This window comes from Engraulis encrasicolus, chromosome 19 (assembly GCF_034702125.1).
Source record: "Engraulis encrasicolus isolate BLACKSEA-1 chromosome 19, IST_EnEncr_1.0, whole genome shotgun sequence".
In the NCBI taxonomy this organism is placed as follows: Eukaryota; Metazoa; Chordata; class Actinopteri; order Clupeiformes; family Engraulidae; genus Engraulis; species Engraulis encrasicolus.
Genome location: NC_085875.1, coordinates 2615653 through 2632485, shown reverse-complemented (window position 1 = coordinate 2632485; position 16833 = coordinate 2615653). Strand labels below are relative to the sequence as shown.

The 16833-nt window shown below is 52.3% G+C and overlaps 1 protein-coding gene across 1 annotated transcript; it reads right to left on the bottom strand.

Annotated features, from left to right (window-relative positions):
- Positions 1 to 404: 404 nt before the first annotated feature.
- On the bottom strand, positions 405 to 16825 carry supt7l (SPT7 like, STAGA complex subunit gamma). The gene is made up of 5 exons (XM_063223960.1): positions 16145 to 16825; positions 15648 to 15809; positions 3344 to 3506; positions 2209 to 2446; positions 405 to 816 (listed from the first exon to the last, which is right to left on the bottom strand). The coding sequence occupies exons 1-5, from the start codon at positions 16582 to 16584 to the stop codon at positions 542 to 544; spliced, it is 1278 nt and encodes a 425-aa protein (XP_063080030.1). The 5' UTR covers positions 16585 to 16825; the 3' UTR covers positions 405 to 541.
- Positions 16826 to 16833: the final 8 nt, after the last annotated feature.

Sequence of the window (16833 nt, the reverse complement as noted above, 5' to 3'; positions counted from 1 at the left end):
TCACTTAAATATTGAGTGGGATAAACACAGTAAAAAACATCCTTGCAATTCATCATATTCCCCTTGAACACTAGATCAGATTACATGTGTGCGAAACTTGAAAGCAGCAGTAAACAAATGTAATATTTACTATTGGTTGAGGAATGTCATTGTATGTAATAGATAATGCATTTATAAAAAGTGAAGCACACACTCCCAGTACTTTGAGATTCATAGAGAACACCACTGAACAAAACATCGGTGTCTTTAGTCCGGTAGATGAGATACTGAAATTAGACAATGAAATCAAGTGTTTGGCGCACAGGCAGAGGGACAATATGGCATGATCATAGAGCTCAATCTGGGTTTTCCGCTTCGCTAATAAGAACATATTTCAAACTCCATAATAGACTCTTTACAGTGAAGAGATTGAATATACTTTATTATATTGATACTACATGACAAAATAAAGTATTTAACAATATAATACAAAACTGACCAAAAATACAAAAAAGAAGTGTCCTCAATCCACGATTAGGCTCATGAATAATAATATTTCTTTTCACATCTTCTTCATGCGTTTCTTTGCTCGCTGGTTGAAGACGGGCGAACTGCCCATCAGTGAGTCTGCAGAGTGGGATCCATAGCTGCCGTCTGAGGCGCCGCCAGGAGAGGGCGCTATAACGCCGGCCTCGCTCATGGTGGACATGGGGCCCCCTCCCTCCTCGAACACGTCACCCCCCAGAGGGGCCCCCGGCACCTGGCCCTCCTCCGCGTCCTGAGGCTCCATCTTCACCTGTGACAGGTGCCACAGCGGAGACGCACTGGCTACAGCACCTGAGGTACAGATAGATAGATAAAATAAATAATAAATAACTGTATATAGAACCATATTGTAGAGCCGAGCCCCTTGAGTGGACTGTGTGTGTGTGTGTGTTTCCCCAAAGGATACCCCCTCTGTCTATCTGTATGTGTGAATGGTGAATGTGTGTGTATCTGTGCGCGTGAATGTTGTTCCCCACTCCCTTGTGTGTCTTCTAGAATTTTGTGTGTGCCAATCAGTTTTGGGGTGGGTTTTGATTGGGGGGAGGTGTCCGGGCAGGAATAGGTAAGGGATTAGATAGGACCGATATTGATAAGGGGCGGGGTTATTGAGAAGGGATCAATAACGTTCATTAATTGTAAGCAGAGCTGAGGAGAACTTAATTAAGGGCAGACGTGTGACAGTGTGACAGCGAGTTTATTAACCGTTTAGGGTAGTGTTTGTTATTTTCGGGTGGACACCTCCTTTTGCCCAGGTTTAGACTGTGAAAGGCCAGGTAATAAAGAAAACGCAACACTGTATCTGCTGCCTCCAACATCCTTTTTGAAGTGGCTACCGCTTGGCGCTACAATATCATACAAGGCATGCAGTATTTAACAAATGGGAAAAAACATCAATATTAAAGACAAGAAACAAACAAGGAAGAATAGCAAAAACACAAAAGAAGACGACATAAATGGAGATTGTAGAGGCATAAGGTCCACATAGGTTGGGCCCAGGATTCTTAGAGGCATAAGGTCCACAGTGGTTGGGTCCAGGATAAAGTGATAAATAGTCACACTGAATTTGGGCGCTCAGATGTGGCCCCTGGTGGTAACAGGGGTGAGGAAAAACTCCCTTTTAGATAGATAGATAGATAGATAGATAGATAGATAGATAGATAGTCACACGGAGAGAAAGAAAGACAGAAGTCAGGCCAATTCAAGTAGAGGAGGTAGAGAGATGGAGAGGGCTACCGCAAAGCAGCATGGGATTTCTCAGACTACATATTGCAGATTGGGCGGTTTCCCACCCAATTAGGCTGTCTAGGTAAAAAGGGCATTGGGCAGGTCATATGGGGCACCTAAGCCACGCCCTCTACTTCCTGGTTCATGGGGCAGAGGGAGTCAAAAAATTGAATGGAAATAAACGAGGTGAGTCGTGGTGGATTTGTGGTGCATAATTGGAGGTCCAAGGCTTGGACTGAAAACCCACTCATTTCAAGCCCAGTAATTATTTTTTGACTCTCTCTGCCCCATGAACCAGGAAGTAGAGGGCGTGACTTAGGTGCCCCATTATATGACCATAGAACTAAATAGAATTTGGTTCAAATTGGGCGAGATTCCGTGCCTCGAGGCAGTTTTTGAGCTTTTTTGTGCTGGAAATAAACCCTCACATCTGGCAACCCTGAGTGCCTGGTGCCTTACCCGCGACATGAGGCGAGTTGTCCGCGTCGAGCGCCGCCGCCATCCTCTCACCGGAGGTGCCCAGCACTCCGATTGGCAGAGCCTGGTCACCTGACGCCAGGTCGGCCTCGGGCTCCTCGCTGACGGGGAACGCGATGTCGCTCAGGGGCTCGTCCTTCACCCGCGTCGGCTTCGAGTCCTCCAGCGCCTTCTCAGGGTTCACCACCCTCTCGTACTCCTCAGACAAGTCTCTGGTGACCTGGTATCAATCAATCAATCAATCAAGATGTGTTAATATTAGCACAATATCACCACTAAACAGTTGACTCAAAGTGCATACACATACACATTCACACAGAAGGTCTGGAGGCTGCACACACACACACACACACACGCACGCACGCACGCACGCACGCACACGCACAAGCAACGCGCACACACACTAGTTGAAGGGGTTAAAAAAAACAGAGAAGCAACAATGAAATGCATAAGCCCGCTACCATTGGGCACATAACCATTTAGGCAACCTTCAAGTTGCACTTGAAGATGCTGGCTATTACACCTCACCTGTAGCTTAGAGGTGTGGTAGTCTAGTCCAGGGGATCCCAAACTTTACCACGACAAGCCCCCCCATATACCAGTAGATTCCAGCCAAGGCCATGACATGAACCGTACCACAATATTTTTTCTGTGCACCCGGTTTCACAACTCGAAGTTGGTTCATTCCTATTCAAGTACTACAGAAAGCATAACACATAGTCCCTATGTACACATTGTAAGAAGAAAATGATTCCACTGGGATTGTTTATCTTATTTTTGGTTTATTTTGCTTACTCAAGTTATTCAATCTATTAAATTATTCATTTTATTTTGCTACATTTTTCTTTCCAGCCTGCCGCAGCCCCCCCCTGGCATACCCTCGCGGCCCCTCTGGCATTCCCAGCTTGCTTCGGATTTCAGGTCCCCGGCCCCCATTTTGAAAACCTCTGGTCTAACCTCACCTGCACCATGTAGGAGTAATAGTCTAGTTTTACCTGCAGCATGTAGGTGGGTGGTTGGTCGTCTACCGGTGTGGTTGTGTAGTTTTACCTGCATCATGTAGGTGCGATAGTCTAGAGGTGTGTGGTAGTCTACAGGTGTGGTAGTCTAGTTGTACCTGCAGCATGTAAGTGTGGTAGTCCTTGATGCGGCTCTGCCAGAAGCGCTGCAGAGCCATGACGCTGCCGATGCCCACCTCATGGAACACCTGCTCCACCACGTCGGGGAAGGGGGTGGCGCCCTGCTGCGCCTCGCGGTCCACCGCCGTGCGGAACAGCCAGCTGGACACAATCATAAAGGGTTTTATTATTATTATTTAGAAAAGAGAGATATCCTGCTCCGCACTCCTGTACTTCACAAGTAGCACCTAGTGGTGTATTCAAGAACTGACATATCTGGCCTTGCCAGTGACCATCGGGAAAGACCGGATGACGACCATGAACAGAATGGTGACGACTGGAGAGACAGTTGGCAGCTCGGAAAGACGGCAACCGGGGCAGCAAGGGTTAGCACCCCGAACTGCAGCTTCTGTGAAGGAGCACCCAATCAAGCTACGATGAACCCTACTGAACCATACCCCCAGGGATTCCCGAGAGGGGGGGAGGATGAGAATCCCAATCGGACGGATTTACCGGCACTGACCCTGGCAAACGGACAATCGACAATGAGCACAGTCTGCATCTGCGGCAAGGTTTGCAAAAACCCGACAGGTCTGAAAATCCATCAGACCAAGATGGGCTGCCTGAAGGGAGGAAGAGTGAAGCAACGCACAGGAGCAGTGGCTAGCACTACAGACAAAGTGCTTGTCACAAACCCTGGTCAGACGGAGGAGGAGCCAGGCCCGGAGTCACCCCACAGTGTCCGGAACCTCCAAGCTGCACCAGTCCTCCCGCAGGGTGGAACACCAGAACACCGCCGGGTCAAGTGGCCTGCCGCAAACAACAAGGAGTGGCTTCACCTGGACATGGACCTAGACAACATCATGGAGACTGTGAAGGGCGATGTGGACCACAAGCTCCAGGCTATGTGCACCTTGATAACATCGATGGGCGCTGAGCGCTTTGGTGTGTCTGAGAAGCCTGCGAGAAGGGAAGCATCGAGACCCAACCGGCGGGAATTCAAGATCAGCCAACTGAGGCAGGAGCTGAAGACCTTGAAGCGCCAGTTCAGGGCAGCAAACGAGGAGGAGAGAGGCGCCTTGTCCGAACTCAGGCAGATCTTGAGGAGCAAGCTAATCACACTCAGGCGAGCTGAATGGCACAGGAGGAAGGGGAAGGAGAGGGCCAAGAAGCGGAAGGCATTTATCACCAATCCCTTCAGCTTCACTAAGCGTCTATTGGGGCAAAAGAAGAGTGGCAACCTGACGTGTCCTGTAGAGGATATTAACCACCACCTCAGAACCACCTTCAGCGATCCTTTAAGGGAGCAAGACCTAGGCCCCTGCGAGGTCCTGGTAAAGCCGCCAGAACCTGTGGTGCAGTTCAACACCGCAGAGCCTACCCTGAAAGAGGTCAAAGATGCAGTGAAGGCCGCAAGATCAAGCTCCTCCCCTGGCCCCAGCAAGGTCCCATACAGAGTGTACAAGCAGTGTCCCAGGCTGCTTGTGAGACTCTGGAGGATCTTAAAAGTGATCTGGCGCAGGAAGAAGGTTGCCGCCCAGTGGCGTGCTGCAGAGGGAGTCTGGATCCCAAAAGAGGAGGATGCTAGCAACATCGACCAATTCCGCATCATCTCGTTGCTCTGCGTCGAAGGGAAGATCTTCTTCAAGATTGTGTCCCTCCGGCTAACAGACTTCCTCTTGAAGAACGGTTACATAGACACCTCAGTACAGAAGGGTGGAGTCCCAGGTGTTCCAGGATGCCTAGAGCACACCGGTGTGGTCTCGCAGCTCATCCGGGAGGCAAAGGCAAGCAGAGGAGATTTGGCAACACTCTGGCTGGACTTAACCAACGCCTATGGATCCATCCCCCACAAACTCGTGGAAACAGCGCTGACAAGACATCATGTGCCACTAGCCATCACCAACCTCATCCTGGACTACTATAACAACTTCCAGTTGAGGGTAACATCGGGATCGTCAACATCTGCCTGGCAACGCCTGGAGAAGGGTATTATTACAGGCTGCACCATATCGGTGCCACTCTTCTCCTTGGCGATGAACATGATCGTGAAGTCGGCTGAGGTGGAATGCAGAGGCCCTCTGTCAAAATCCGGAACGCGGCAACCCCCAATAAGAGCATTTATGGACGACCTCACAGTCACCACAACATCTGTGCCTGGTTGTAGATGGCTACTGCAGGGACTTGAGCGGCTCATCTCTTGGGCAAGGATGAGCTTCAAGCCTGCCAAGTCCAGGTCGCTGGTCTTGAAGAAAGGCAAGGTGGCCGACCGGTTTCGCTTTGCAATAGGAGAAACCTCAATTCCATCAGTGACGGATAAACCCGTGAAGAGCCTGGGCAAGGTCTTTAACAGCTCCTTGAGGGACTCCGATGCACTCAAGCAAACCAAGGCTGACCTGACTGTGTGGCTCACAGCCATAGACAAGTCGGGGCTGCCAGGAAAATACAAGACCTGGATTTACCAACACGGAGTCCTGCCAAGACTCCTTTGGCCCTTGCTTGTCTATGAGGTGCCCATGTCAATGGTGGAGACGCTGGAAAGAACCATCAGCCAGTTTCTGCGCAGGTGGCTGGGGCTCCCTAGATCCCTCAGCAGCATTGCGTTATATGGCCATTCCACCATGCTGCAGCTTCCCATCAGCGGCTTGTCGGAGGAGTTTATGGTCACACGCTCCAGGGAGCTGATGATGTACAGGGACTCCTCTGACAAGAAAGTTGCCACCGCAGGAATCCAAGTAAAAACTGGGAGGAAGTGGAAGGCCCAGGAAGCCATTGACAGAGCAGAGGCACGGCTGCAGCACAACATCCTAGTGGGCAACACAGCAGTGGGTCGGGCCGGGCTTGGTAGCTTCCCCAAACCTCGCTATGACAAAGCTGGAAGAAAGGAGAAACGGCAAATGGTGCAGGATGAGATCCGAGCAGAAGTGGAGGAAGACCGGCGGATCAAGATGGTGGCCATGTACCAACAAGGTGCCTGGACGAGGTGGGAGCACGCTGAAAAGCGTAAAATCACCTGGACAGAGCTCTGGAGACTAGAACCCCAGCACCTCAAGTTCCTCATCCAATCCGTTTATGACGTTCTTCCAAGCCCAACCAATCTACAGCGCTGGGGCATAGCAGACACTGCGGCTTGCCAGCTGTGCGCGAGGAGAGCCACACTGGAGCACATCCTCAGCTGCTGCCCGAAGGCCTTGGGGGAAGGGCGGTATCGCTGGCGTCATGACCAGGTCCTCAGGGCTCTGGCAGATACGCTCAGCACTGCAATAACCAACTGCAGATACCAGCCTCCCTCCAAGAAGTCCATCACCTTTGTCAGAGCTGGCGAGCAGGCACAACATCAGCCAGGTTCCTCTGGAGGACTTCTCACCACAGCACCGGACTGGGAACTCAAAGTCGACTTGGGGAGACAGCTTAAGTTCCCAGAGCACATCTTTTCCACTTCACTCCGCCCTGATGTGGTATTAACATCGGAGTCAACGAAGCAAGTGGTCCTGGTGGAACTTACCGTCCCCTGGGAAGACAGAGTTGAGGAGGCCAATGAACGCAAGAGGGCGAAATACGCAGAGTTGGTAACTGAGTGTCGGAGCAGGGGCTGGAAAGCCCGCTGTGAACCAGTCGAGGTGGGGTGCAGGGGTTTTGCTGGCCAGTCACTACCCCGCACCTTGAAGCTCCTTGGAGTGAAGGGTCAGCTGTGCAGAAAAGCCATCAGGAGTAGCACAGAGGCAGCGGAGAAAGCCTCTAGATGGCTATGGATCAGGAGGGGGGATCCTTGGAGTAGCGGGCCACTTGGACACAAGTCGGGGGCTGATCACCCCCGGCTGGGTCGCCTGGTGAGGGTGTTTGATGATTAAAGACCCGAAACACCCAGTGATCGCAGGTTCATCACTGACGATGTGTCCAAGTAGCACCTAGTGGTGTATTCAAGAACTGACATATCTGGCCTTGCCAGTGACCATCGGGAAAGACCGGATGACGACCATGAACAGAATGGTGACGACTGGAGAGACAGTTGGCAGCTCGGAAAGACGGCAACCGGGGCAGCAAGGGTTAGCACCCCGAACTGCAGCTTCTGTGAAGGAGCACCCAATCAAGCTACGATGAACCCTACTGAACCATACCCCCAGGGATTCCCGAGAGGGGGGGAGGATGAGAATCCCAATCGGACGGATTTACCGGCACTGACCCTGGCAAACGGACAATCGACAATGAGCACAGTCTGCATCTGCGGCAAGGTTTGCAAAAACCCGACAGGTCTGAAAATCCATCAGACCAAGATGGGCTGCCTGAAGGGAGGAAGAGTGAAGCAACGCACAGGAGCAGTGGCTAGCACTACAGACAAAGTGCTTGTCACAAACCCTGGTCAGACGGAGGAGGAGCCAGGCCCGGAGTCACCCCACAGTGTCCGGAACCTCCAAGCTGCACCAGTCCTCCCGCAGGGTGGAACACCAGAACACCGCCGGGTCAAGTGGCCTGCCGCAAACAACAAGGAGTGGCTTCACCTGGACATGGACCTAGACAACATCATGGAGACTGTGAAGGGCGATGTGGACCACAAGCTCCAGGCTATGTGCACCTTGATAACATCGATGGGCGCTGAGCGCTTTGGTGTGTCTGAGAAGCCTGCGAGAAGGGAAGCATCGAGACCCAACCGGCGGGAATTCAAGATCAGCCAACTGAGGCAGGAGCTGAAGACCTTGAAGCGCCAGTTCAGGGCAGCAAACGAGGAGGAGAGAGGCGCCTTGTCCGAACTCAGGCAGATCTTGAGGAGCAAGCTAATCACACTCAGGCGAGCTGAATGGCACAGGAGGAAGGGGAAGGAGAGGGCCAAGAAGCGGAAGGCATTTATCACCAATCCCTTCAGCTTCACTAAGCGTCTATTGGGGCAAAAGAAGAGTGGCAACCTGACGTGTCCTGTAGAGGATATTAACCACCACCTCAGAACCACCTTCAGCGATCCTTTAAGGGAGCAAGACCTAGGCCCCTGCGAGGTCCTGGTAAAGCCGCCAGAACCTGTGGTGCAGTTCAACACCGCAGAGCCTACCCTGAAAGAGGTCAAAGATGCAGTGAAGGCCGCAAGATCAAGCTCCTCCCCTGGCCCCAGCAAGGTCCCATACAGAGTGTACAAGCAGTGTCCCAGGCTGCTTGTGAGACTCTGGAGGATCTTAAAAGTGATCTGGCGCAGGAAGAAGGTTGCCGCCCAGTGGCGTGCTGCAGAGGGAGTCTGGATCCCAAAAGAGGAGGATGCTAGCAACATCGACCAATTCCGCATCATCTCGTTGCTCTGCGTCGAAGGGAAGATCTTCTTCAAGATTGTGTCCCTCCGGCTAACAGACTTCCTCTTGAAGAACGGTTACATAGACACCTCAGTACAGAAGGGTGGAGTCCCAGGTGTTCCAGGATGCCTAGAGCACACCGGTGTGGTCTCGCAGCTCATCCGGGAGGCAAAGGCAAGCAGAGGAGATTTGGCAACACTCTGGCTGGACTTAACCAACGCCTATGGATCCATCCCCCACAAACTCGTGGAAACAGCGCTGACAAGACATCATGTGCCACTAGCCATCACCAACCTCATCCTGGACTACTATAACAACTTCCAGTTGAGGGTAACATCGGGATCGTCAACATCTGCCTGGCAACGCCTGGAGAAGGGTATTATTACAGGCTGCACCATATCGGTGCCACTCTTCTCCTTGGCGATGAACATGATCGTGAAGTCGGCTGAGGTGGAATGCAGAGGCCCTCTGTCAAAATCCGGAACGCGGCAACCCCCAATAAGAGCATTTATGGACGACCTCACAGTCACCACAACATCTGTGCCTGGTTGTAGATGGCTACTGCAGGGACTTGAGCGGCTCATCTCTTGGGCAAGGATGAGCTTCAAGCCTGCCAAGTCCAGGTCGCTGGTCTTGAAGAAAGGCAAGGTGGCCGACCGGTTTCGCTTTGCAATAGGAGAAACCTCAATTCCATCAGTGACGGACAAACCCGTGAAGAGCCTGGGCAAGGTCTTTAACAGCTCCTTGAGGGACTCCGATGCACTCAAGCAAACCAAGGCTGACTTGACTGCGTGGCTCACAGCCATAGACAAGTCGGGGTTGCCAGGAAAATACAAGACCTGGATTTACCAACACGGAGTCCTGCCAAGACTCCTTTGGCCCTTGCTTGTCTATGAGGTGCCCATGTCAATGGTGGAGACGCTGGAAAGAACCATCAGCCAGTTTCTGCGCAGGTGGCTGGGGCTCCCTAGATCCCTCAGCAGCATTGCGTTATATGGCCATTCCACCATGCTGCAGCTTCCCATCAGCGGCTTGTCGGAGGAGTTTATGGTCACACGCTCCAGGGAGCTGATGATGTACAGGGACTCCTCTGACAAGAAAGTTGCCACCGCAGGAATCCAAGTAAAAACTGGGAGGAAGTGGAAGGCCCAGGAAGCCATTGACAGAGCAGAGGCACGGCTGCAGCACAACATCCTAGTGGGCAACACAGCAGTGGGTCGGGCCGGGCTTGGTAGCTTCCCCAAACCTCGCTATGACAAAGCTGGAAGAAAGGAGAAACGGCAAATGGTGCAGGATGAGATCCGAGCAGAAGTGGAGGAAGACCGGCGGATCAAGATGGTGGCCATGTACCAACAAGGTGCCTGGACGAGGTGGGAGCACGCTGAAAAGCGTAAAATCACCTGGACAGAGCTCTGGAGACTAGAACCCCAGCACCTCAAGTTCCTCATCCAATCCGTTTATGACGTTCTTCCAAGCCCAACCAATCTACAGCGCTGGGGCATAGCAGACACTGCGGCTTGCCAGCTGTGCGCGAGGAGAGCCACACTGGAGCACATCCTCAGCTGCTGCCCGAAGGCCTTGGGGGAAGGGCGGTATCGCTGGCGTCATGACCAGGTCCTCAGGGCTCTGGCAGATACGCTCAGCACTGCAAATAACCAACTGCAGATACCAGCCTCCCTCCAAGAAGTCCATCACCTTTGTCAGAGCTGGCGAGCAGGCACAACATCAGCCAGGTTCCTCTGGAGGACTTCTCACCACAGCACCGGACTGGGAACTCAAAGTCGACTTGGGGAGACAGCTTAAGTTTCCCAGAGCACATCTTTTCCACTTCACTCCGCCCTGATGTGGTAATTAATATCGGAGTCAACGAAGCAAGTGGTCCTGGTGGAACTTACCGTCCCCTGGGAAAGACAGAGTTGAGGAGGCCAATGAACGCAAGAGGGCGAAATACGCAGAGTTGGTAACTGAGTGTCGGAGCAGGGGCTGGAAAGCCCGCTGTGAACCAGTCCGAGGTGGGGTGCAGGGGTTTTGCTGGCCAGTCATTACCCCGCACCTTGAAGCTCCTTGGAGTGAAGGGTCAGCTGTGCAGAAAAGCCATCAGGAGTAGCCACAGAGGGCAGCGGAGAAAGCCTCTAGAATGGCTATGGATCAGGAGGGGGATCCTTGGAGCAGCAGGCCACTTGGACACAAGTCGGGGGCTGATCACCCCCGGCTGGGTCCCGCCTGGTGAGGGTGTTTGTGATGATTAAAGACCCGAAACACCCAGTGATCGCAGGTTCATCACTGACGATGTGTCCAAGTAGCACCTAGTGGTGTATTCAAGAACTGACATATCTGGCCTTTGCAGTGACCATCGGGAAAGACTGGATGACGACCATGAACAGGCCATGGATGACGACTGGAGAGACAGTTGGCAGCACAGGAAGACAGCAACCGGGCAGCAAGGGTTAGCACCCCGAACTGCAGCTTCTGTGAAGGAGCACCCAATCAAGCTACGATGAACCCTACTGACCATACCCCCAGGGATTCCCGAGAGGGGGGGAGGATGAGAATCCCAATCGGAACGGATTTACCGGCACTGACCCTGGCAAACGGACAATCGACAATGAGCACAGTCTGCATCTGCGGCAAGGTTTGCAAAAAACCCGACAGGTCTGAAAATCCATCAGACCAAGATGGGCTGCCTGAAGGAGGAAGAGTGAAGCAACGCACAGGAGCAGTGGCTAGCACTACAGACAAAGTGCTTGTCACAAACCCTGGTCAGACGGAGGAGGAGCCAGGCCCGGAGTCACCCCACAGTGTCCGGAACCTCCAAGCTGCACCAGTCCTCCCGCAGGGTGGAACACCAGAACACCGCCGGGTCAAGTGGCCTGCCGCAAACAACAAGGAGTGGCTTCACCTGGACATGGACCTAGACAACATCATGGAGACTGTGAAGGGCGATGTGGACCACAAGCTCCAGGCTATGTGCACCTTGATAACATCGATGGGCGCTGAGCGCTTTGGTGTGTCTGAGAAGCCTGCGAGAAGGGAAGCATCGAGACCCAACCGGCGGGAATTCAAGATCAGCCAACTGAGACAGGAGCTGAAGACCTTGAAGCGCCAGTTCAGGGCAGCAAACGAGGAGGAGAGAGGCGCCTTGTCCGAACTCAGGCAGATCTTGAGGAGCAAGCTAATCACACTCAGGCGAGCTGAATGGCACAGGAGGAAGGGGAAGGAGAGGGCCAAGAAGCGGAAGGCATTTATCACCAATCCCTTCAGCTTCACTAAGCGTCTATTGGGGCAAAAGAAGAGTGGCTACCTGACGTGTCCTGTAGAGGATATTAACCACCACCTCAGAACCACCTTCAGCGATCCTTTAAGGGAGCAAGACCTAGGCCCCTGCGAGTTCCTGGTAAAACCGCCAGAACCTGTGGTGCAGTTCAACACCGCAGAGCCTACCCTGAAAGAGGTCAAAGATGCAGTGAAGGCCGCAAGATCAAGCTCCTCCCCTGGCCCCAGCAAGGTCCCATACAGAGTGTACAAGCAGTGTCCCAGGCTGCTTGTGAGACTCTGGAGGATCTTAAAAAGTGATCTGGCGCAGGAAGAAGGTTGCCGCCCAGTGGCGTGCTGCAGAGGGAGTCTGGATCCCAAAAGAGGAGGATGCTAGCAACATCGACCAATTCCGCATCATCTCGTTGCTCTGCGTCGAAGGGAAGATCTTCTTCAAGATTGTGTCCCTCCGGCTAACAGACTTCCTCTTGAAGAACGGTTACATAGACACCTCAGTACAGAAGGGTGGAGTCCCAGGTGTTCCAGGATGCCTAGAGCACACCGGTGTGGTCTCGCAGCTCATCCGGGAGGCAAAGGCAAGCAGAGGAGATTTGGCAACACTCTGGCTGGACTTAACCAACGCCTATGGATCCATCCCCCACAAACTCGTGGAAACAGCGCTGACAAGACATCATGTGCCACTAGCCATCACCAACCTCATCCTGGACTACTATAACAACTTCCAGTTGAGGGTAACATCGGGATCGTCAACATCTGCCTGGCAAACGCCTGGAGAAGGGTATTATTACAGGCTGCACCATATCGGTGCCACTCTTCTCCTTGGCGATGAACATGATCGTGAAGTCGGCTGAGGTGGAATGCAGAGGCCCTCTGTCAAAATCCGGAACGCGGCAACCCCCAATAAGAGCATTTATGGACGACCTCACAGTCACCACAACATCTGTGCCTGGTTGTAGATGGCTACTGCAGGGACTTGAGCGGCTCATCTCTTGGGCAAGGATGAGCTTCAAGCCTGCCAAGTCCAGGTCGCTGGTCTTGAAGAAAGGCAAGGTGGCCGACCGGTTTCCGCTTCGCAATAGGAGAAACCTCAATTCCATCAGTGACGGATAAACCCGTGAAGAGCCTGGGCAAGGTCTTTAACAGCTCCTTGAGGGACTCCGATGCACTCAAGCAAACCAAGGCTGACTTGACTGCGTGGCTCACAGCCATAGACAAGTCGGGGTTGCCAGGAAAATACAAGACCTGGATTTACCAACACGGAGTCCTGCCAAGACTCCTTTGGCCCTTGCTTGTCTATGAGGTGCCCATGGTCAATGGTGGAGACGCTGGAAAGAACCATCAGCCAGTTTCTGCGCAGGTGGCTGGGGCTCCCTAGGTCCCTCAGCAGCATTGCGTTATATGGCCATCCACCATGCTGCAGCTTCCCATCAGCGGGCTTGTCGGAGGAGTTTAATGGTCACACGCTCCAGGGAGCTGATGATGTACAGGGACTCCTCTGACAAGAAAGTTGCCACCGCAGGAATCCAAGTAAAAACTGGGAGGAAGTGGAAGGCCCAGAAAGCCATTGACAGAGCAGAGGCACGGCTGCAGCACAACATCCTAGTGGGCAACACAGCAGTGGGTCGGGCCGGGCTTGTAGCCTTCCCCAAACCTCGCTATGACAAAGCTGGAAGAAAGGAGAAACGGCAAATGGTGCAGGATGAGATCCGAGCAGAAGTGGAGGAAGACCGGCGGATCAAGATGGTGGCCATGTACCAACAAGGTGCCTGGACGAGGTGGGAGCACGCTGAAAAGCGTAAAATCACCTGGACAGAGCTCTGGAGACTAGAACCCCAGCACCTCAAGTTCCTCATCCAATCCGTTTATGACGTTCTTCCAAGCCCAACCAATCTACAGCGCTGGGGCATAGCAGACACTGCGGCTTGCCAGCTGTGCGCGAGGAGAGCCACACTGGAGCACATCCTCAGCTGCTGCCCGAAGGCCTTGGGGGAAGGGCGGTATCGCTGGCGTCATGACCAGGTCCTCAGGGCTCTGGCAGATACGCTCAGCACTGCAATAACCAACTGCAGATACCAGCCTCCCTCCAAGAAGTCCATCACCTTTGTCAGAGCTGGCGAGCAGGCACAACATCAGCCAGGTTCCTCTGGAGGACTTCTCACCACAGCACCGGACTGGGAACTCAAAGTCGACTTGGGGAGACAGCTTAAGTTCCCAGAGCACATCTTTTCCACTTCACTCCGCCCTGATGTGGTATTAACATCGGAGTCAACGAAGCAAGTGGTCCTGGTGGAACTTACCGTCCCCTGGGAAGACAGAGTTGAGGAGGCCAATGAACGCAAGAGGGCGAAATACGCAGAGTTGGTAACTGAGTGTCGGAGCAGGGGCTGGAAAGCCCGCTGTGAACCAGTCGAGGTGGGGTGCAGGGGTTTTGCTGGCCAGTCACTACCCCGCACCTTGAAGCTCCTTGGAGTGAAGGGTCAGCTGTGCAGAAAAGCCATCAGGAGTAGCACAGAGGCAGCGGAGAAAGCCTCTAGATGGCTATGGATCAGGAGGGGGGATCCTTGGAGTAGCGGGCCACTTGGACACAAGTCGGGGGCTGATCACCCCCGGCTGGGTCGCCTGGTGAGGGTGTTTGATGATTAAAGACCCGAAACACCCAGTGATCGCAGGTTCATCACTGACGATGTGTCCAAGTAGCACCTAGTGGTGTATTCAAGAACTTCACAATCTGGTGCGTCGCGGGAAAGGGATTAGTAATTGCAGACAAGAAGAGAGTCACCGGAGCATCTTCAGATGTGGAAATGTTACTGTTTTATTGGGCAAGTGGCAAGTGTGACAACGTCAAAACGTTAGTCTTGGCACTGGCCCAATAAAACAGTAACATTTCCACATCTGTAGATGCTCCGGTGACTTTCTTCTTGTCTGGTTTTATTATTTATTTGACATTCTCAGTTCTCATATGAAATGAAATACATGATTCAGTTCCATATACGGTAAACCACATGGAGCAGGTTGGCCTAATGGTTAGGGGAGTGCTCTTAGGATCAGAATGTTTTCGGAATCGCATCCCACCCTCGCCTCTCTCTACACTTTCATCCATGGGTGAAGAGCCCTTCAGCAAGGCACCTAACCCCACATTACTCCAGGGACTGTACCCAATACCCTGTAAACAACTACAAGTCTTCACTTTGTATAAAAGCATCAGTTAAGTGTATTGTAATGCAGTGGTTCCCAACCTATGGGTCAGGACCCAACCTATGGGTCACCAAAGATCCACAGAGGGTCACGGAGCCCTTTTGATTTTAAGGGGTTTAATGTTAAATACCATATATAGCTCATGTTGAATAAATGGCAAGGCATTTAACTAATAAATGCATAGAAGCAACAAAATGTAAGTACTATTAAACATTTATTCTATATTTGACCAAAGACGAATTGAGGAAAAAAAGTAACTAAAATGAGTAAAATGAGTTTTCACAGGAAACAGAGGGCATCATGTGACTCCCTCTCGTGCGGGCGCTAGCACGATTGGGTCACCAGAGCTTACAAAAGTAAAAACATGGGTCCCTGAAGAAAAAGGTTGGGAACCACTGTTGTAATGTAATGTAATGTAGAAGTTTTGGGTACACTTTTTGCAGATGCCAGATAAAAGTATCAGACAGTTGAAGCAGGTCTACCCGCTGTCAATAAGGAGCGTATTGGCAGTGTGCAGAGACCTACCTCCTTGAAATGTAATGTAATGTCACCACATACGTACCTGAGCCGCAGGTAGTGCTCGTGCACCAGGTCCGTCAGCGTCTCCAGCACGCTCTCCTGGGCGCTCTCGAACCCGGCGTGGGCCAGCACGGTGGCCACTGATTGGTAGAGGAGCTGGCGGCACGAGGGCCAACTGAGCTCCGTCACCGGCTCGCCTTTACCTCTGCAAAGGGACAGACAAGCGTTGGGTTTGTTGTGTCAATCAACAAGGTTACTTGAGCTGAATAAAAAGGATTTTTTTACCTTATTTATGACTCTTATTCCAGTAATGAGGCTACAGAAAGTTTACGTCAACACTGCCATTATCCAATTTAAACCACATGCCTTTGTTACCCACAGAGAGAGTGGGTCACAATATACATGTTTTCATACACAGAGTGATATTGGAGGTGACAACAAGTAGGAAACGCTTTCTACTCCGTGACTTGTTTATTATTTTTTTTAAGAATGGGCTCATGGCCTGTGTTTTCTGATCAAGTGAAAGCCAGACTGTCTTACTTGTAGAAGTCACTCTCTGGGTTGCTGTGTCGAAGTTGGAAAGGCAGCCTGGGGGTCTTGTTTTCTGGGGGTAACAAGTCATCTGGCATGGTTGGCGTGGGGGGCCTTGGGGGCAGCGGCTCACCCTCCTCTGTCTTCAAAGCGCTCTGTCCATCAGCGGTAGTCGTCGCTGCCAGTGGTGGTTGTTGTTGGCCTTGCTGAGCGGTGGCTAGAAGACTTCGCAGGCGGCGGGCGTGCTGGCAGAGTTGCACCGTGTGGATGGTGTGCCCGCAGGGTTCCGAGGGAATATCGAGCATGGTGGTGGGCCGAGGACGGGGTGCTGACGGCTGATGTAAAGGTGGGTCCTGCATCTCAACCTGCCGAAACTCTCGCTGCAGCAGGTCGAAGGAGCTTCGGCCTGGGGATGCCGTCACGGCAGGGATCTCTCCCCAGTAGCGCATAGTTGCAGACTGCAGGTGTTGTTCACAACTTCAGAAGACAAGCCCACAAATTCCACAAGAAACTGCAAAGAAGATGCAACTAACGGCAATGTCGAGTTTACTCTCTACTAGTGCATCACCAGAATTATGTACACGCAGGTACAACTTGTAACTGCTCATTCGATATAAAACGACAGCTCCGAATTGCACAAGACAAAACGACAGCTCCGAATTTGTCCGGAAGTAAACAGACTGCGCTTTCCTTTGTGC